Source organism: Aedes aegypti, chromosome 2, assembly GCF_002204515.2.
Source record: "Aedes aegypti strain LVP_AGWG chromosome 2, AaegL5.0 Primary Assembly, whole genome shotgun sequence".
Lineage (NCBI taxonomy): Eukaryota > Metazoa > Arthropoda > Insecta > Diptera > Culicidae > Aedes > Aedes aegypti.
Window position 1 is genome coordinate 147499638 of NC_035108.1, and position 21255 is coordinate 147520892.

General features: G+C 38.9%; 1 protein-coding gene across 1 annotated transcript; it reads right to left on the reverse strand.

Moving 5' to 3' along the window:
- Window positions 1-7718: 7718 nt before the first annotated feature.
- Window positions 7719-15998, reverse strand: LOC110675142. The gene is made up of 3 exons (XM_021839523.1): window positions 13875-15998; window positions 7996-9000; window positions 7719-7887 (listed from the first exon to the last, which is right to left on the reverse strand). The coding sequence occupies exons 1-3, from the start codon at window positions 13898-13900 to the stop codon at window positions 7719-7721; spliced, it is 1200 nt and encodes a 399-aa protein (XP_021695215.1). The 5' UTR covers window positions 13901-15998.
- Window positions 15999-21255: the final 5257 nt, after the last annotated feature.

A 21255-nucleotide genomic window follows, 5' to 3' on the forward strand; every position in this document is an offset into this window, starting at 1 on the left:
TAAGTTCGAAAAAACGCGTTCTAAGCAAAAATGTATAAAGTGATCACCATTATTATTTATAATCTAAGATCTCTGATACCGGTACAGCATTAGCATTCATTCCGTAACCCTCGCATGTGCTGTCCATTGTAAGAATATAGGTAGGTTCAATATTATTAGTCACATCAGTGAGGTATTTCAGATTAAGATTTAGTGGAGTTCTTGTATTTCAGCAAAGCATTAACAGTGTTTTGCACAGATTCCGTTTGTTTCTCATGATAAGCCAACATTCGATTACCAAGTACTGGTATCTGAGGTAATATTCCCTAGTGGGGTACAATGACTTTAAGTAGTTTCTTGGAGTATTCTATAAAAATTGAGAAATTTTTGTTCAAGTTTGTTTTGTAAAATTGTATGTTGAGGCTAAAAGCCCCGTTGAGGCCTAGATGGCGGAAAACAATTCTATCGTGGAATGGAAAAGGTTCGGAGCCTGTAAAGTTCCAAAGATTAACCACACGATATTCTCTCGTGGACGACTCTCAGTGCCACTAGTGACAACTTTCAGATTACATTCAGATTGAACAGTTCCTGAATAAATTTGATTTCATCTGAAACATTCTTCCTGTTAACATTATTGTAACGAAATCTTACAAAATTGTCTTGTAATGTTTGATACTTCTTTTTATGTTTCCTGTATTTCATCCATCCCTTATCCAGGAGGGGGCGCTCTCTGCACCGGTGGAGCAGCGGCGGCGGCCGCAAAGCGATGCTGAACGGAGGGGGCCGACTGGTGGTTTAGTGGAAGCGGTGGCAGATTGGGCACCTGGTAGCGGGGAATTGGAAAATGCTGCTCCATCAGCGATGGGGATGAGCCTATGCATGCTATAAAACGTTTGACTTTTACTGTGCGCCCTGTTTTCAAGTTGCCCGTGAGAGAGAGCGAGACAGCACCAACACACGGCGCACAGTAAAAGTCATGAGAACAAAAGATTTTATGGCACGTACATTAGCCTATGGCCTGCGCTGGCGGGACGATACTGCTTCTTGGCGGATCGACAGGAACTCCGCTCGTTTGGGGCAATTACGGCTGCTGCTCTCGTGGTTGGAACTGCAGTTGGCACACTTCGGTTCAATGTCCTCCTCCATCGGCTGGCATGTCGTCGTGGCGTGTGTACCGGCACATTTGCCACAGCGGGGCTTCATGTGGCAGTTCCTCGTCCCTTGACCGAACGCGAGGCAGTTGCGCACTGCGTCACGTCCTTCTTCTTCGGGCGGTAGCGCTCCCATTCAACCATGATGTTGAAGAGCGCTCTCACCTTCGTCAGGCCCGCCATGGGAATGGATCCCTTCTCCAGGTGGGCCAGGTAGAGGTTGGCGCGATGCCTTCCTCCTTGCACTTGCTGGATGGGGAACACGTTCGTCAGCTTCAATCCGACCACCTCCATCTAACCGATGATTGCTTCCAAGGTGTATTCCGGAAGCCCTCGAATTAGGACCTTCAACGGCTTGCTATCGGGGGCATCGTGGGTGTAGAATTCCGGCCTATTTGCCTTCAGTAGCTTGCCGGCCTTCTCGTAGTCACTGCGGGAGTCTGGCGAACCGCTAGTTCGGACCACAGTGCCGAGATGTCCTTCGTCGCCGTGAACAGGGAGGCAACCTTCACCTTCTGGGGGACTTGATCCACTGGCAGGGAGGCAAACTGGTTGTTTGCCAACAATCTGTTGTTGAAAGCCGCCGGGTTGACATCTTGGTTTCGTAAGCGCTTCGGCGCACTTGTTTGCCCGTTGTCGGTCAGCGGGGCAGGGTTTGAGGCGGAATTCGCCTTCTGCTTTCGATTGCGACCCATCGCAAATGCTATGGGCCGCGATTGCTCTGCTGCTACTTGCTGCCACAAACTAAACACGAACTATAGAAAAACGAGCAATAGAAAAAAGCGTCCGAATCGCACGACAGTCTGATACTGAATACTCGTCTGGCATATCCTGATCAACCAGTGTTACAATTTATTTATTGTTCTTTGTTCAATGATGATGTTCGACAAAGATTGAAATCAAATCGATATCAATCGTTATTGAAAATCACGAACTGGTTGACCTGAATATCTTGGGTGAACACCTGTCGCGAATATTATTTGCCATCTCAGTCGATTTGTCTCCGCTCATACAACACACGGAACAGTATATGAACCTAATTTTTCACTTGTTGGAAACCTCGAATAAACTTCCAACTACAAACAACGCTTCCAAACGATAAATTAAGACATCCGTGAATCCATTTCAAGAATTTCTTTACCCAATAATTAAAAATTTATTGTTTCGTTTGAATGTTTTGATTTCAATTCTTTTAATTTAAAATCAACATCAAATCAAATCGTCATTATGTAAAACAAATTCAAATGTGAGATAAAACGCGTAACAAATTAACTACTCTCATTCTACCTTCACAAAGTCTTGCACTGCCTCATCCTTGTCTTCCGCCGTTTTGAGTAATCGCTGCAAGCTTCGCTCTTGATTCATCCTAATCCGGTCCACTGTGTGCATGCATCTGACCAATTCCCTGGCGAGCCACAACTAAACAGGAACGAGCTAGATGACCTCGCCGGTTACAATTGTGGCATACCTTATTCAGGTTGGGACATTCTGCAGGGCCAGGATACATACTGACGCATCGCTAACAGGAGCTTCTTGACGAACCCTGATGGTGAGATTGACCCCGCTGGTATGTTGCTTTGCTTCTTTGATTGCCACAGAATCGTGTTGTACTCGCTTGTCGCTTGATCCCTTAACAAGAGTTCGCGCAATAGCTTCCATTTCTTAGTCGCCTTTGTAGTCGCATTGTTCCGTGGCAGCTGTAACTCGTCGAACAAAGGGAACGTTTGACTCTCCTTTGATTTGGACAGAATTCATCAGTTTGCCGCGCTGCCCAAAAATATAGGTCCTCGATCCAGCCGGGCAATTGCTTTAAAAAACGGATGAGTTCGTTCTTCCGACATGTCTCTTGTTGAACATGTTCCTCGCATTACCTCCAAAAATTGCGCCCCGGCTTTGATCTTGAAGATAACCGTTTTTGCGTGTTCATCAGTTGCGTGAACCAGGTTGAAAGATGCCGAGATTATCTCCTTCCAGTGCTCGTATGCTTTTTTGTCCACATCATTCTCGTCCTCCGACGGCTTGCATTCCAGAATGTTCCACTAGCCGAGAGACATATGGTTCATTGTTACCATCAGAGACTCATTTTCCGATTTCGGATTATCACCCATGAAACATTTTTAGTTTTTTCATTTACTACAAGCTGTTGTTACTACCATATCGTTAAAACTCATTTTAGAACCTTAATAAACCTTTGATAAAACTCCGTTAAACCTCAAATGGCCCACTCTACAGGAGGTTGTTAAGACTATATCTTTAAACCGTTTCTATACTTCTTAGTTTTGTATTGTATGAATACATCTACTCTTGTAGTGATCTATAAAACACACATAAGAGCTATTATATAGTCATATTGAGCTCAACTAGCGGTATTAAATCTTTTGCGATATCTTAAAATACGGAATAAAACCAATGTCAAGATTGAACGATTGAACAAACATCAGCCAACAAGTTGTTCATGAATCATAACCTTTTTTATAATATTGAAACCATCATGATGTCTGCCGACTAATAATAATAATAAATCAAAATAATATTCTTTTGCGTGGCGGTAAATTTCCATACAATTGCGTGAAATTCACGCCAAAGAAAATTTACTGATGAAATGACACAATTTTTTTTTTTGATCTACAACAACGCGCCATACTAACGATATCATAATTGCCTGTCTAATATTTTATTCCATTCCATTTTCAGAATGATTTCATGCTGATCTCACTTATAAAATGGAATTTTCTAAGCAAATTGTAATTATGTGCCTGAAATGGCGACAATAAAAATGGATTCCATCCAGCTAAATAATGTTGGTTTTGTCTGGGATGGTTCAAGATCAATTGGTGATCATTCCGTACAATATAATCATTCATGAGAGCTTTTGATTTTAAGAATCCTTCCCCAAAATCCTTTTTCCTTAAAACTTTTGCCGTGTAGTTCAGCTGTTGTGTGCCGCACAGTTGTCCCGCTAGAACGGGAAGTACAAGCAAGCATGAGACCTATACGCTACGCACATTAATCGGATAATTTTACAGGAAGGATATTTGCTATTCCTATTTTCCTCTACTGATAAACTAATAATTCTCTAAATGATTATTATTATCGAAAACGATATTGGTTATATGGACTGCAGTCCAATATCACGCATCAGGTCGTTAAGTTTTGAGAAGACTTTAACATGACTTAATGAAGTCTTGGGAGTTTTACCGTTGTCTTTGTAAGACAAGCAAAATGAAGTTTTAACTATAGGTTTTAATAGACACTACAGAACTCCTCCAAAATAAAATTTATTATCTACAAACTAGGCCGGCAAGTAAGATTTAACATAAGCACTTTTAAGTGGTTTTTACAAAGCACTTTTAAGTGGTTTTTACTAAAAAGACCGGTTTGCTCTATTCATTGCTTTGTTAACCGTTCAGACCGTTCAATAACCAATTCGGTTTTGAGCGCTATCAGCTCCTCCATAAGCTTCCTTCTCCAAATCTGCTTTGATTTAGTTTGTTCTATAACGAAAAAGAGAAGAAAATTCTCATCATCCACATTGTAAATCAAATCAGTACGCTGCCTTTACTACAGTTCCGATTATTCTCTTTCATATTCTCATACTAACAGGACTGCCTCCTCGACTTCAGACCTGCTAAATCACTCATCAATTCAGACACTCTGCCTCGACTATCAGAGGTCAATTCACCAGATTCTGCCTTGACTACAGTTCCGGTTTACATCACTCTTCTGCTCTTCTTCGCTGCTGTCGGGGAAATCTCAGCCTGATTCCAGCTGTGACCCATTCGCTTTGCCGTCCGTGGTACGAATGAGGTGTTTATTACCCAAGAGAAGACTTGGAACAAGATTAGTTAAGTCGAACTCAATTCCAATTTTTATAAGTACTGGATTTCGAGGTCCTATGTATATATATAGATATATAAAACACTAGAAGAGAGTTTATTAAAATATTGTTAATCCTAATCCTAATCTAATCTTTTACGTTAAAATTGAATTTATGCAGTTAATACACTAATTTCTTTAACTGTATACTTAGGGAAGTGAGTTCATCACTTTGTAAACAAACTTCTATTCAAACAAACTTCTATTCTGGATTGTCCTCCGGTATCCTTGAGCTGTGCTCCCAGCCGGAGTGTCCAGAGATTAAATTGTTCAGACTCTTCACCTTTTAACTAGCATCACGATAGCGGTCGGTTAAAATGTACAAACGCTGAGGACGGGGTTTGCACACCGTGCGTCCAACAGCCCCCTGCGAAACTGTTGCACTCAACTTTACTCGCGAGTTGCACGCGCATACTTAGCACGCCGACGACGGGGCGAGCTGACTTGATGTTCGTCAAGACTCTAACCCACTTCTGTTTATTGATAGCCTTCTTTTATAGCGTTTTACAAGTAGGCATTCTTAAGGTCTAAAGGTATGAGCGAACGAGGCGACAAAATGACAAAATGTTGACAAACAATATATTATGCGAAATGCCTTCCGCATGTCCATCAATTGCTTTAATTTGATGTGAGGCCGACGGTGTGAGTCACCGTGATAATTCGGGTCTGTCATGCATATGGTCCTGACCGTTGGTACTACCTAATGGTTTGTTTTGTAAACTGCACCGTTGGGCGTGCGTATAGACTTGAACTGAAAAGTTAAGGTGATATGTTAGATTAAGGTGAGACGGGAGAGATGTCTAGTACACTTCCACAATCACTTTTATTCACATATTATTTTTGATTTACAATATCAAACATAACCACTTTTTGTAAAGAACCTCACTGTCCTAGATCTAAACAATAACTGACTGATTTTCCCTAACTTAGTACTTAGGTAATCTAGTAACCTACCTAGCCCTACGGCCAGCTGGGAACCATCGATGACGGCGAGATGTTTCCCATGCGATCGTCACGTTCGGGATGCTGAGGTCAGCTGGGAATCGCTGGCGCGCGATGTCTCCCATCCAATTGTCACGTACAGGATCGGATGTCCGTTGTTGTTGTTTTGCCTGGCGTGGGAACTATGCTGTGTGGAAGAACTTGTAGAATGATAGTTTGGCAGGTTGGGACATAATTATATAAATCTTTTTCTTTTATAGAGACAGGAAGTTATTTGTTGATAGTTTCTTGACTATTAAAATTTATTTGCGTGTAGTTTGAAAAATTTGGATGGATACAAGAGTGTTGGATGCCGTGTCTCTATTAGTGTTGCGTGAGAGTTTGAAAACCGATTAGTCCGTCAAAAAGCTCATGAAATTTGAAAATGTTATGTTTCTGGTGAGGAATGGTACCATAATTAAAAAACATGTTTATTTCTATATATAGGCTTAGATCATATGATCCATTGATATTCTCAATTCTGCATGGGGGTCCAAATTTTCGTTTTCAAGGACTTGCGTATTAAGGTGATATATAATTTTTATTCGCCCCTGTATCTACTACGAAATTTAAAGTTCTATTTTTCGTCTGAATCTAGACATATGGTACAATGTTATTGGGAATTATTCGTTGTGTTCCGGCCATGGATCCAATTGAAAATTTACCTCATCATCAACTGGAGGCTCATATGTTTCTTGAGGGTTTCGATATTCATATATGCTTCTTCAGTAGTTGCTTCTGGGGGTTCATTCAATTACTGGTAATGAATTTGGTTTTAAACTGGAGGGTTTCTCCGAAAAATGTTGTTAGAATGGGATTCATTTTTTATGGAAAGCATTGCTGGTCTGTTTAGGTTTTGATAATTCATCACATTACTGGATGAAGGTAGTTTATTGTGTGTAAGTGATGGTCTGGTTACAGATTGGTAAGGGAAAGGCTTTGGGTTAGGAAAACATTCTGGTCGATTGGTTTGATTTTGGCTACGAATAATATTGTTGTTGGTTAGGGTTCCAACTTCCGTGGCGATTTGGGACATTCTGGGGTCTATGGATTTTTGGAGGATCAACAGTTGTTTTTATTTCGAATTTAGACTTTTCTTTTTTCCTACTTCTTGAGCATGCTGGTAGGCCGACCAAAGGTCATTGGGTGTACTGGTTCGTGGATATGGGTTCGTGTAAGCCATATATGTAGGCGTTCATCAGCATTGATTCATATGATGCCATCACTGATTTCGCATAAGATTTTAGACTAGGTTCTTGTCACCGAAACGGTCGGTAAGATGGGCCTTAATGTTATCCTACTTAAATTCTGTTTGATTGTAATTTTGTCGCGAATAACGGATGTCCTGATTTTAATTGCGTTATCTCTTTCGTTGGCTGGGAATTGAGTTAATTCTTCCAAGTCCGGAAACTTGAAAAAAATATATTTTGAGCCTTAGCTCTTCGTTTATTCACGGTTTACTAAAGACTGATTTACTGATTGTTCTTAACCTACGAAGTTAGTTCTGAGTAGTCCTGGAACGTGGGAACAGTTTGAGATTGTTTATGTTGCAGTCCATTCTGCAACATTGTAGTTTTCGCTAATGGAAGTTAAGTCTTCGACGGACGGTTCGGCTTTTTAAAAAAAGTCTACTCTCGATCACGGTCAGAAATGAACTGATTGGACATTCTTTATTTTACTTTCATCAAACCTCACAATAAACAAAACGATATTGCCTCCTAGCCTAAACAATCAGAATGATACGCGATACCGCGCGGATGTTTTGTCGTCGTCAGCGATAATCCGTGTGATCAACTGACGAATGACGATTGCTTTACTTTGCTGTGGTGCGTGGGCCACTGGGTGATAACTGCTCTCCCCCGAGTGTTGGGCCTCCTGGGTCAACGTTAGACGGTTAGCCCTGCCGGAATGGTTGAAGCTGGTTGATAGTACTGGACGTCTTTGGTAGCCGTGGGTGCCTCGATGGGTGTGTTGGATCGGTCAATTTGAATGAAGGTGCCTTGAGAACGAAATTTGAACATAACGAAAATTATGATAGACTGTGCTTTCCGTTCCCCTTGCTAGTTTGGAAACGCAGTTGTCGTCCGAAATGTCTTCGACGTCTGATTGATAGCATAGACTCCAATTTCCAAGTCGTTCACAAGGTGTTTTCTGTAGTAACAATTCGTTCTTGTTTCGTAAATAAATATTTCCTTTCAAATGGATGCGTTGAGAATTTTTTAAGATGGCTTCGATTTTCAGTACTTCGTAGACCGGATGATAAAACTTGGGGATGTTTACCACGTAGAGCAATAACTCGTTGTTTGTGCCGATGGTCACCTTCGCAAAGTTGATGGCTTCTTCTAAGAGGTCCAGGTGCATGCCTTGGTTGCTTAGCAATTCGTCAATTTGGATGATTTCGTCCGTGGTTAGAAGCTTGTAATTGACTGTCCCTAATTTTGCAAATATTATGGCTTCCTGTATGCTTGCTATCTCCTGATTGATGATGTCTAAATTTAAAATCAAATGTAATACCTGAGTTTCTTCTGAAGAAAGCTTGGAATTTTGTTCTGTAATGTTGATGAGTTTATTAGTTATTTCTGTGAGGTTTCCTAAACTATCAAAAACTTGGTCGTTAATTTTGATTTGTTTGTTACTATTGTCGACCATTTCGTTTATGCCTTTTGTAATTATTCTAAGGTCGTCAGCGTCAGGTGAACCAGACATCCATTTCCATGCTCGTCCTAGCGCGTCCCAACGTTTTTGTTTTCGTCTTGGTTTGAGTTGTTTTATATTATTTCTTAGGTCGTCTGTCTTTCGTTTCAGTAGTGTGATTAGTTCTGGATGGCTGATGTTTACTGTGGATATGTGACTTTCTATCTGCGATATTGACTGTTCTATGTCCGTTATGTTGATGGCATGTACGAATTTCTGGTATCCTTCTATGATTCTTGCTTCTCCTATCTTCACTATGACTACTGGATCGTTGCTAACGTTGTGAATTTCGATGTTGTTACAAAGTATGTGTGGGATTCTGAAATTATTTAACATTGATATTTTTAACATTAGATTTATGTAGTTTGGAATTATGCTCGTTTTTGAATGTGACATTATTATTTTGTTGTACAAAATGTTTTTTTAAATTTTGGTTTATGTTTTGCCCTGATTATTTTGTCCTTAACGAAAACTTCTTTGCCAACAACAAACTCTGGTGGGTCACGTCGGTTTTTATTGATTGTTGAAAGTTGTTTGTCTTGCGTTTTTGTTAAACTAACTAGAACATCGTCATAACGTTTTTGTCGAATTTCCTCTAGTCGATCGGGGTCAATTAGTTGGTCAGTATTTCTAGTCTTCCCAAAGACAATTTCTTTGGGTGTCATGGTGGTGGACGAGTGAATACTATTGTTGTACTTTTCGACAACTGTTTGAATGAGGTTTCGAACAGCCGTTTCAGGAGTGATCTGTTTTTGAATTCTATAGAGTTCTAGGATAGTTGAGTGGAATCGCTCAACTACACCATTGACTTCGGATTTATGATGGGGGGTCAAATACACACGAATATTCAGGTCTATCATCCAGCCGCGAATGGTTGGTGATTGTAAACCTTTTTCATTGTCTACAACAATAGATTCAGGAGTAACATGCGAAGTGAATATTGTCCATATTCCATCTTCAATATGGGCTGAATTTCTGGATTCTATAGGAACCATTCGACCGTATTTACTGAATTTGTCGATACTTGAGAGGAAGTAATGGCTTTCTATTTGGAAGACATCAATATGCACAATTTGGAAAGGGTACCTCGGAATTGGAGTTTCTTGAATGGGTATTACAAGTGGGTGTCGATCGTATTTGGAAGTATTACAGACATCGCAAACGCTTATAAAATCTTTAATATTTTGCGTAAGTTTTGGGAAATAAAACTCTCGCAAAATTTGTTCCTTATTTTCGTTAATACCGCGGTGAGCTCTTAAATAGGTTTCGCGAATGATTCTTTCTTGCTCTTCCGTGTTTGAGACATCTGTAAGTATTTTTTGTGTAAAGCGTATTTTTAGGAGACCAGCGCGACTGAAGAATCGTTTATAAACTTCTTGAAGTTTTCCTAAGATCTCTTCGGAAGTATATAAACCATTCAATTTAGAAGGATCAAAAAATTCTTTGAGTAATGAAGCCAGTATTTGATCAGTTAGACTTGTTCTTTTAAGGCCTATACGGCGGACTCCTGGGAAGGGATTTGTGATTATTGTGTCTGGGCTATCATTTACTTTTTCAATAATGACTTGATTTTTAAAGACATTAAGGGGGGCTTCAGTTGAAAGAATGTAATTAGTGTCATCATCTTCTGCCGAGTGTTGAGTTGGTGTAAGCGAGTAAATTTGGATGCGACTCAAGGCATCTGCGACAACGTTACTTCTGCCGGGTTTATACACGATCTCATAATCGTGTTCTTCTAAATATGATTTCCAATTTTTCAATTTTGCATTCACATTTCTGGGTGATAAGGAAAAAGTTAGAGGTTGATGGTCAGTAACTATTTTAAATTTTTGACCATAAATATAATTCCTGAATACTTTAAGAGCCCAGTAAATTGCTAACATTTCCTTTTCTGTTGCTGAATAATTTTCTTCAGCTCTATTCAAAGTTCTAGAGGCAAAGTGTATTGGTTTATCACTACCAATTTCACCTTGACTAAGCACAGCACCAAGAGCGAAATTTGACGCGTCTGTGGTGATCAAAAATGGTTTTGAAAAATCAGGGTAAGCTAAAACGTCGTTGCTAGTCAGAATGTTTTTCATAGTATCAAAACATTTCCGTTCATCTGGGTTTAAAATTATTTGCTTTTTTGAATCGGGATTCTTCTCCCCTCTCAAAAGATTTGTTAGAGGTTTTGCAATTTTTGCAAAATCTTTAACGAATCGTCTGTAGTATCCGATGAGTCCTAAAAATCCTCTTAATTGCTTAAGATCTTTAGGTTCTGGAAATTTCATGATTGCTTCAATCTTTTTTTCGTTTGGTTTGATTCCATTATCTGAAATCACGTAACCTAAGAATTCAATCGATGTATGCATGAATTCAGATTTGTCCAGTTGGACTTTCAAATTTGCTTTGTGTAGGGTCTTTAGAACTATTCTTAAGTTTTCATTATGTTCCTTAAGATCTTTTCCAAAAACTACCACATCGTCGATATAAACGTAGCATCGTTTACCGATGTGCTCTCGTAGAACATCGTTCATTGCTCGTTGAAAAATAGCGGGAGCGTTCTTGAGGCCAAAGGGCATACGAACAAATTCGTATTTCCCATAGTTGACCGAAAAGGCGGTTTTTTCAATGTCTTTGGGATTCATCTTGATCTGATGAAATCCGGAAGCCAAATCAAGGGTGGAAAAATATTTATTTCCTCCTAGTTGATCAAGAATATTTGATATCTCAGGCATTGGGTACCTATCAGATATCGTTTTTTGGTTTAATTTTCTGTAATCAATTACGAGACGGAATTTCTTCTCTCCCGATGCGTCCATTTTTTTAGGGACGACCCACACTGGAGAATTCCATGGGGATCTCGATGGTCTAATTATGCCAGATTCGATCAGTTTTTTCATTTGTTTGTCAACTTCATCTTTGTATGCCATGGGATAAGGGTAAGTTTTTTGATAAATGGGTAAATCATCAGTGGTACGAATATCACAGTTTACATTCGTAACACAAGAAAGGGTACTGTTTGGATTATGAAAGATTTCCTGATATTCTTCTAATATTGGGATTAACGTCGATTTTTCTTGTTCACCAAGGTGTGCTAACCTCAGTTTTTCAGAAACTATGATTGAATTTACTTTCCTGGGTGCTGGTGTGGGTGTATAGAAATGTATAGGAATGTTTAGCGTTTTTTCCATGCCAAAAACTTGTAGAATTCCTTGGTTAGAGACGAAATTGAAATATTTGTTGAAAATTATACCTGTTCCTATGATTCCGTCGAAGAAAGTATGGAAATCAAAAATGGAAAATTCAAAAGCATGGTTAACAATTGGAGAAAAAATTGGAAGATATGTAACCTCGGAAATAGCGTTATTTCCTGTAACACCTTTAACAGTTTGTCGAGGTATTTTAAAAATTTGTTGTCCGGAAGTGAGAGCCCATTTTTTGGATATTTTATTTATGTTGGCTCCACAATCGATTAGTAATTTCATATATCCCTTATTAGTTGGGATTTTGATGAATGGTAGCGGCGAAACGTTTTTCATTCGAACCATTTTGCCACCCATTCGGTATCGTTCTCTAAAAAATTGCTCTCTTGGGCCTGATTAGTTTCTTCGCTTGGGGTTTCTTCATTTGCCGCGATGTTGTCGATATTCAAATTTTCCAGAGGCTCTAGCAATTCCTCTTCATGGAAAAATTCCCTACTTAGTTCTAATTGTTCTTCATACCATTTTTGGTATTCCGAAGGGTCAAGAACATGTTCCAGAGTATGTGCGGCTCTTTTTGCTCCTGGGTCATGTGCTCGCATAGAATCGCTTGCAATTCTACGTTGAGCTATCGGCCTATTACCATAATTCACATGGTGTGTGTGAATACTGCTGGTATCCATTGGTTCAGGACGTGGTTGGGGTTGTATGAAGGTTCTATTGGGTGCAAAAACATTGGGTTTTGCATGAGAGTTGAATTGATGAAAGTTTCGAGGAGGAGCTAATGGGGGGTGCTCTATAATTGAAATTATTTTGTTGAGCATGGGAGTTATTTTGTTGAATATTTCTTGGTGTGATTGGGGGTGCTCTATGAAGATTGTTATGAGCATTATATTGACGCGGTGGAACTGGAGGCCTTTCCACAAAGTTGGGTTTAGGCAATGGAGGTGCCGAAGAAGGGAGTGGATGCCAAGAAGGAACGTTTACCGGTGCATTTCGAGCGTCTAAATTTAAATAGTCCACGCAATAACTATAGGCTTGCGCCAAACTCGTTGGCCTAAAGTTTTTGCAGAATCTAGAAAGAGGGTCACCAAGTCCCCTAATGAATGTGTCCAATGCTATTTGGTTGTATAGGCGCATTAGCACCGTTTCAAAACCTTGCCATTGGTTATCCATGGCAACAGCTGAGCTTATTAGGGTTACGAGCTCCCTAACTCTGCTGTAATAGCTCTCAAGACTTTCAGCCTTGCTGCGTCTGAGCGATTTTAATTGATTGTCGAGAGTCATTAGATCTCTCTTGTCAGCATAATACAACTTTAGGACATCTTTAATGCTGTCCCATTGAGTTGGAGTATTGCTGGTTATGAGAGCGTCGTTCGCTTCTCCTTTGATTTTTCTTCTGATCGTTTTGATCAGAAGATGGTACTGAAAATTGCTTTTCAGATCCTCAAAAAGTTCAAGGACATCTTCGACATCCAAAATCCACTGACTTAAATCGCGTGGATTACCGGTAAAGTCGGGGAGGTCTCGAACAATTTGCGGAATTTTTCCGCGATACTCGAAACTAATGTTTCGATCAATAACGAATCGAGGTGCGGGATTTGGGATTGGAGCTGGGTTTGGAGCTGGAATTTGAACAGGGATTGGTACTGGAATTGGGATTGGATCTGGAACGGGAATTTGAGCTTGAAGTGGATTTTGCACGATGTTGAGGCGTGCGGGTTGTATAATTGGAGGGGTCATGATAAGGATTAAGGACAGGTGAACTACTTAATTAATCACACAATGTTTTCACTTTCACACTTTCACTATTTTATTAATTACGGATTTATTTTGTTTTGGTTTAGGGTTAGTTCGCGCCTAAACTGTGATATTATAGTGGTTCGCTTACGGATGGGCCGGGCTTACCACTGTGTTGTTAGTAGGCGAATTCGCGTTTAGATTTTTGACACACTGAGGTGCGGTTTTAACTTATAAACTATTTCTTTCTGTTGTTAATAGTACTTACAAGAGAATCAGGAAGCACAATCGCATGCTGCGGGACAACGCCTAGGTCCTGGAAAGTCCTTTGAAGCTCAGGAAGTACGGTTTGTACTGCGGGACAACGCCTCAGTCCTGGATGGTCCTATTTCCGGGGTTGGGTATCCTGGTAGTGCACCTCTTCGCGCTCCGTCTCCTCAAATCACCAACTTGATTGATGATGGCTCTGGGTCCGGGATGACGAATTCTCTCTTGGAGGCAGCTGAAGGTGGCTTCGTTCGACTGAACTTATACAATTACTATCAGGTCCCAGATTCGGGCGACAGTTAAGTCTTCGACGGACGGTTCGGCTTTTTAAAAAAAGTCTACTCTCGATCACGGTCAGAAATGAACTGATTGGACATTCTTTATTTTACTTTCATCAAACCTCACAATAAACAAAACGATATTGCCTCCTAGCCTAAACAATCAGAATGATACGCGATACCGCGCGGATGTTTTGTCGTCGTCAGCGATAATCCGTGTGATCAACTGACGAATGACGATTGCTTTACTTTGCTGTGGTGCGTGGGCCACTGGGTGATAACTTGGATTCTGATGACTCTGCGTGCGGGTGGTCCATAGCATCATAGCATTGGCGACATCGGTGATCGGCGTGATTTTAATAACGGCGATTGTTTGGATTATCGAAGAAAGTGGTCTGGGATATGTCATCCGTCGTCTGAAGAGATTGTGGGATCGATGGACTGATGATGTAGGCCGCGCTGTTGCTAACTCCTTCCCTCTTAAGTTACTTTGTCCTCAAAGTTACATGTGGATGGTGCGGAGTGCCGTTGGAGTATCGAAAAATGTTTGAAGTTCTTTCTTCCTTTCCTCTGATAGTTCCTCTAGATTTGATGTGAGAGATTTGCTTTCTGATAATGTTGAAGATGTTGATGGCTCCAAGTCATGAATTATGATAGTCTCAGCATCTTTGTTGAATGTGACTTTAATGTCTGATTGCTGTTTCCTTCTGAAAATATAACAGAAAACTGCTATTGAACTCGAGACAATAATTACCGTCGAAAGTCCAACGCTTCCAAATACATTGAGTTTCCATGAAAGGGAATGGTTTTGCAGCTTTAAGGTTTCCAATTCTTCTCGATGATCCAATGTAAGTTTTTGTAAGTATTCCATAGGTGGTTCATCGATGATATGAATTTCGTCTACTCGTAGTCCGGTTGTTGGATAGTATGGTCTACCAGGTATGGTGATTTCATAGTTGGAGTAGAGTTCTTCGTTAATATGAAGGATACATTGGGTAAATTGTATCCGCTTAATGGTTGGCTGGAATTAGTGCAATTCGATGTAACTTCTACGACTGCGTCATTAATAAGGATGGTTCCGTCGTTGATCCTCTTTACGAGTCCTTTAGAGTATACCTTCTCAAATGTACAGTTGGAATATTGTCTCCGCTTGGCGTTTTTGGTGGTTATTAACAATCCGCAAAATGCCATAAATCAGTACCACTAGCGCTATCACTGATAGCGCGACAGTTTGTAAAGTATCATGAGCACTTGTGTTAAAATTGTTCTCTATCTCGTCTGAGCCAAACCAGCCCATGTTGAACGAGAATTTTTGACGGATTTTAATTATTTTTCAACTGGTCGACGTAGTCACATCACATCACATCACTTTTACACGCATTTGTTTTTCCAAGTCACTAAGTACTCTTTTTTTTTAACTTTACATGCACATCGCGATCGGGTATAATTCACGCACTTTTACTGACTTGCAGGGTCTACTTTTGAAGTTAGTAGATAACCTGTCACGGTCGCCATGTAGCATTAAAGCTCCTTTGATTGGAGAAGGCTTTCTCTATTAGGCTAAATCGGTAACCGAACTAAGGTAGAAACTACCGGTTCAGGCCGAAAGACTGCCAGAGTCAGTTCTCGGACAAAGAATCATCTTTATTCAACAAAGTCATTCATTTATATAGGATTTTTACAATTTGGTCTTAACCTATGTTTGTATATGGGTAAGCGAGACGGCTGGAGTGACTTTTGACAAAGGTTCTTAACTGCTGCGTCTGTTAGAATTTCGGTGGACTATCGGACCTATTGAGTTGTGCAATTTGATGCCACTCGTTCGAGTGCATTTGGGTACGGCCACACAAGAGATGGAAAGGAAGGAATGGAATAAGGTCTATCGGTGGATGGTATTGCTGTGCGGCAATTGTCACATATGGTTGCAATTGCATTCTTTAGCATTTTCGGTGCTATTTGGTTTCGAAGTGGGAGGTTAATGATTTGTGTTTACCAGGGGTTCTTAAGTCATGCGAAACAGATGTTAACCTGTGAATACACTCATTAGCATGTTCAATTTGTGTATTTTCAAATAGGAAGTATTTGTTCTGTTCTTCGCAAGGTTGATCAGTTTCATATACATGTGTAGCGTTTCTAAGAATGTAATTCTTATTGAATGAAATACGTTTCTCAGATTTGATTATTGAGTCTATGTAATCGTATTCATATGATACAAGTGATACCTGTGGGACTTTCAGCATGTAGACAATATGAGTATTGTTCAACATTACTTGTGCTTTTGATTGCGATAGTAATTCTTCGAAGGACGTAATTTGTACATCATGAGTTTGTAGAAATGTAGCAATTTTGTTGAAATCTCTCATTGATAGGAGTTTGCTGCTGGGTATTCCATGTTTAGCCATGAGTATAGCTTCCTCGAGTGTCTCTACTTGATTTTGTAAGGAATCCAGATTAGAAAGAACTATTAATTGGTTGATTTCAATGGAATGATTGCTCATTCTCAATTTTTAGAACTTGGTTGGTGATGTCCGTTATTTCCTGAATCCGTTTGTCGATTGCCTGATTGATAAAGATTTGTTTGTTATTTTGAAGTATTAGCGAGTTCATCGATGAGTTGATGAGTCGAAGGTCCTCGGCGTCGGGGCTTCCTGCGATCCATTTCCATACTGTTCCGATTGTGTCCCAACGTTTCGGTCTATTGTTGAATGGTTTGATTTTGAGAAATGTTTCGTACAATTTATAATTTTTGATTTGGATTAGTTCATAAAGTGGGTTAGTAAAAGGATTATTTGATATCCAAAATTATTGACATTATTGATGGTGTTACCTATTTGAATGAGGTCTATTGGATGAACGATTCGGATATAGCCCGTCTTTACTTTAGCTTCTCCTAGTGGTACTATTGCCAAGGGATTGTGGATTTGAATTCTGGCTATTATTGGGGACACGCAGATGGCGAGTCTGAAAGAAATGGAAAAACACATATTAAATTTTATTTCTTATTTGATTTTCTGAGATTTGTTTTGTGAATTTTCCTATTGTTTGAAGCAATTACATAAGTATCATGATCTTCTTTGATTACAACCATATTATATCTATTTTTTCTTTTATTATTTGTAAATGTTTTTTCGTAAGCATATGTATTTGGTGTATATGTTTCATATTTATTTGGTACAATGTTTTCTTCTTTGGCTTTAAACAATTTTGTAATTTTTCATTATTTTTATCTTTTTGGATGGCAAATTCGTTAAAAGGTAAGTTATCGGGATTATCTCCAGTATAAATTTTTGTTTTGGTGTTTGTTTCGTAAAGGAATGAATTGTGTGATTGTATTTATGAGCTGCTTGTTGGATTAATTCGTGAACTGACATATCAGGGTTAAGAGTTTTAGTACATCTGGCTATTTCTCTAATGGTCGAATGACATCTTTCTACTTGGCCATTTGTTTCTGACCTATGAACAGGAGCTTTGAATATTTGAATGCCTAGATTTTTTATTTGCAGTTCAATGACATTCGATACAAATGAACTATCATTGTCGATTACAATTTGCGCTGGAAGATCCCAATCATATAAAAGTTCAATAAGTACATTTTTGACGTCGGCTATAGATTTGGATTTGATAGGCTTGATCTTCAAATATTTGGAGAACTTGTCTAGGGATGTTATGAACATAAAATTTGCATTGTAAAGGAAAATATCAATATGTACTATTTCTCCTGGATACTTAGGTATGGGAGTTTTAACTGGAATAAATTTTTGAGGTTTTCGGTCATATTTCTCCATTTTACAAATTTCACATTTGTTTACATAATTTTGAACAATTTTGTTCATGCCAGGGAAGTAAAACTTTCTAATAAGCTGTAGAGAATTTTCTCTAGCGTTACGATGCGCAAAATTATGAATATTTTTAATTTCTTCTAGTTGATCTTCTTCTTCTTCTATATCATGAACAATTTTCTGCGAGAACCTAGCTCTAACTATTCTTGGATTGAAATCATCCTTATAGATCTCCTGAATTTTGCCCATTGTTGGTTCATCAGTGATTATGCCATTCAGTGTACTGGGAATTAAGTACTCTCTTAGTTTGGATTTCAAAAAGTCATTCGTGAATTCTGGTTCGGAAAATATATGTCTTTGATATCTCTCAAATGGTCTATTTTGCTCATAACTGGAGATTCGATCGATTTTGAAAATTAATTGATTTCGAAATACATTGATTGGTGCTTGTTGGGGTTAGTGAGTTAATTTGGATGCGGGAAAGTGCATCAGCTACAACGTTGGATTTTCCAGGTTTGTACTGCATTTCGTAGTCATGCTCGTCCAAAAATGATTTCCAACGTTTTAACTTTGCATTGTTATTCTTTCGGGATGAAGTAAAGGTTAGGGGAAGGTGATCAATAAAGATCTTAAGTTTTGCTCCGTAAATGAAGTTTCGAAGCGTATGAAGAGCCCATACGACCGCGAGCATTTCTTTCTCATTGGTCGCATAATTCTCTTCTGTTTGAGAGAGTGTCCTGGAAATAAAAGTGATGGGTCTTTTACCACCGTGAAATTTTTGTGAAAAAATTGCACCTAGTGCTTTGTCTGAAGCATCGGTAGTCAGTATGAAGGGTAGGGTAAAATCTGGATAAGCAAGAACATCGTTTGAAGATAATATTTCTCTCAGGATTTTGAAAGCATGTTTTGCTTCGTCATCGAAAGTAATTGGAAATTTTTTGGATAGGTTCTTAGGAATCTGGCGATGGCCATCTTCCCCTCTTAAAAGTTTTGTTAAGGGTTTTGCAATTTTTGCATAATCCTTGACAAATCGCCTATAATAACCTGAAAGACCTAAAAATGCTCGTAAATCTTTTAAGTTCTTAGGTTCTGGATAGTTGCAAGTGCATTCAACTTTTTTCATATTTGGTTTTAATCCATTTTCAGATACAATGAAGCCTAGAAATTCAACTTCAGTGCGTAAAAATTCAGATTTATCCGATTGAATTTTAAAATTCGCTTTCCTTAGTGTTTTAAGTATAATTCTCAAGTTTTCCAAATGTTCTTCTAGAGTTTTTCCGAAAATATAGACAATGTTCATTTCGAATTTGAATTTTGTTAACTTCTTGTAATTTGTATTGAAGCAGGGGGATCACAAATTCATTATTTAAAATTAATTTTTCATTGGAAGTGTCAATGACTGCTTTGAGTTCTTTAAGGGTGTCATGGTCTATTAAAGCGTCGAAAGATTTTAATTTATCCATGTGAAAAAATTTAAATTCCAAATCAGAATAAGGCTTGAAAAATTTAGCCTTCGAAAATTTATTTATTTTTATTTCTCCACCAACGGAAGAAACTGAAAACGGGGTTTTTACGTCGTGAGAAATGATTGCAAATTTAGGATGAATATAATTTTTATTCGACCCTGTATCTATGAGTATTTTTAATAGTTGTTTGGCTTTGCCATAGAACAGAAAATATGGTAAAGCCGAATTTATTCTAAAAAATTTAATTCTGCCTGTTCTTCAATTTCTTCAGGAACAGGGTCTCTACCTTGAGCTTCCATAGTTTGCATATACCGTCTGTGTTGGCATAAGGTCAGTGTTGGCTCAGGATAGTATTCTTCATCGTCAGATGGAACGAAATCTGACCGTTCGCTGACTGGGTCTTCAACATTGGGGTTTTGGTACATTTCGGTAGTGGCATGGAATAGTCTAGGACGTTTCAATGGGGGTTTTTGCTGATTTGAATTTTGGGGCCTATTGGAATAATTTATATTAGCGGTTCGCATAGATACATCAGTATCTAAGTGGTCCGCGCCTCTGAAGGGATTCCTCTGAGGAACTTAAGGTGGTGGATTATAAGATTGTCTAGGAGGTGCCGGAGGAAAACAAAGATAGTGTTTAGGTGGCATCTGTTGTGGACTAAAAGGTGCTTGCCTTGGGGGGTAATAATTCGGGTGTGGATAAGCGGCTGGTCTCCTCGGGATTCTAGGTATATTAGATGGTCTTGGTGGAAGGGCAGGAATTAAATTCCTTGGTTTTGCATGCATCTCAGGCACTTTATGACTGGTAACATTTTTCCTATATTCAATATTCTGTAACGATATGCAGTATGAATAGGCATGAGCCAGTGAGTCAGGCTCATAGTTTTTCAAAAAACAACCAATGTCTCCATCCAATCCTCGTATGAAAGCATCGATTGCTTTCCGATTATACGTATCGATCATAGCTTTCTTCGCCTCTGGGTGTGAAAATCTAGAATCGGTACATATAGAATTGGCTATTAATGATAGGATTCTTTTTACCCTATATCGTAATATTTATCGAAAGTATCTCCCCTTTGTTGACTACACAATAATTGGTAGTCTAATGTTTCAAGATCCCTCTTCTCACCGTAGTAGGTGGTAAAATTTTTTTTTAATCATTTTCCAATTAATGTTAACGTTAGACGCAACGAGGGCGTCATTTGCCTCTCCCTTTATCTTGCGTCTAATAGATTTACAAATTACATAGAACTTGTTTTTCTCCTCAATTGAACTCCTTGAATGAGGAGTGTACAAATTGACGAGAGTTTCAGCGTCTTGAATGAAAAAGCTGAACTCGTTCGGGTCACCATTAAAAGAAGGCAAACCTTTCACGAGGTCAGCTATATCTTCAATAGAGTCTGGGCTTATCGGAGACCCATCGGCTCTTACAAGATATAACGGTGGATCCGAGAAATCTTCTTGATTCGGGATCGCCGTTGCCTCTAATGTTGTAATTCTTGCGGTTAATGCTCTAATCTGATCGAGCAACTGATCCATTTTTGTATTTAGTATTGATTAAATTAAAACACTCAATTAATCACACTTGTATTTCTTACTTACACTTGATTTCACTCACTCAAGATTACGATTGATACTAATTTAAACGTGATGTACGTAGTGGTTTTTCTAGTTAGTCGATTTATACACTTATTTAAAACAAATTTTTTTTTCACTTATTCGTTTCTTCACTTATTTGTTGTTCACTTATTTTCTTTCTTAATCTGAAATAAAATTGTTGTTTTAACTTTACTTACATAATAATTCCAAACATCTTCTGGGGATTCCAAAAGATTGCGGGATTTTATCGGTTACTCCCCG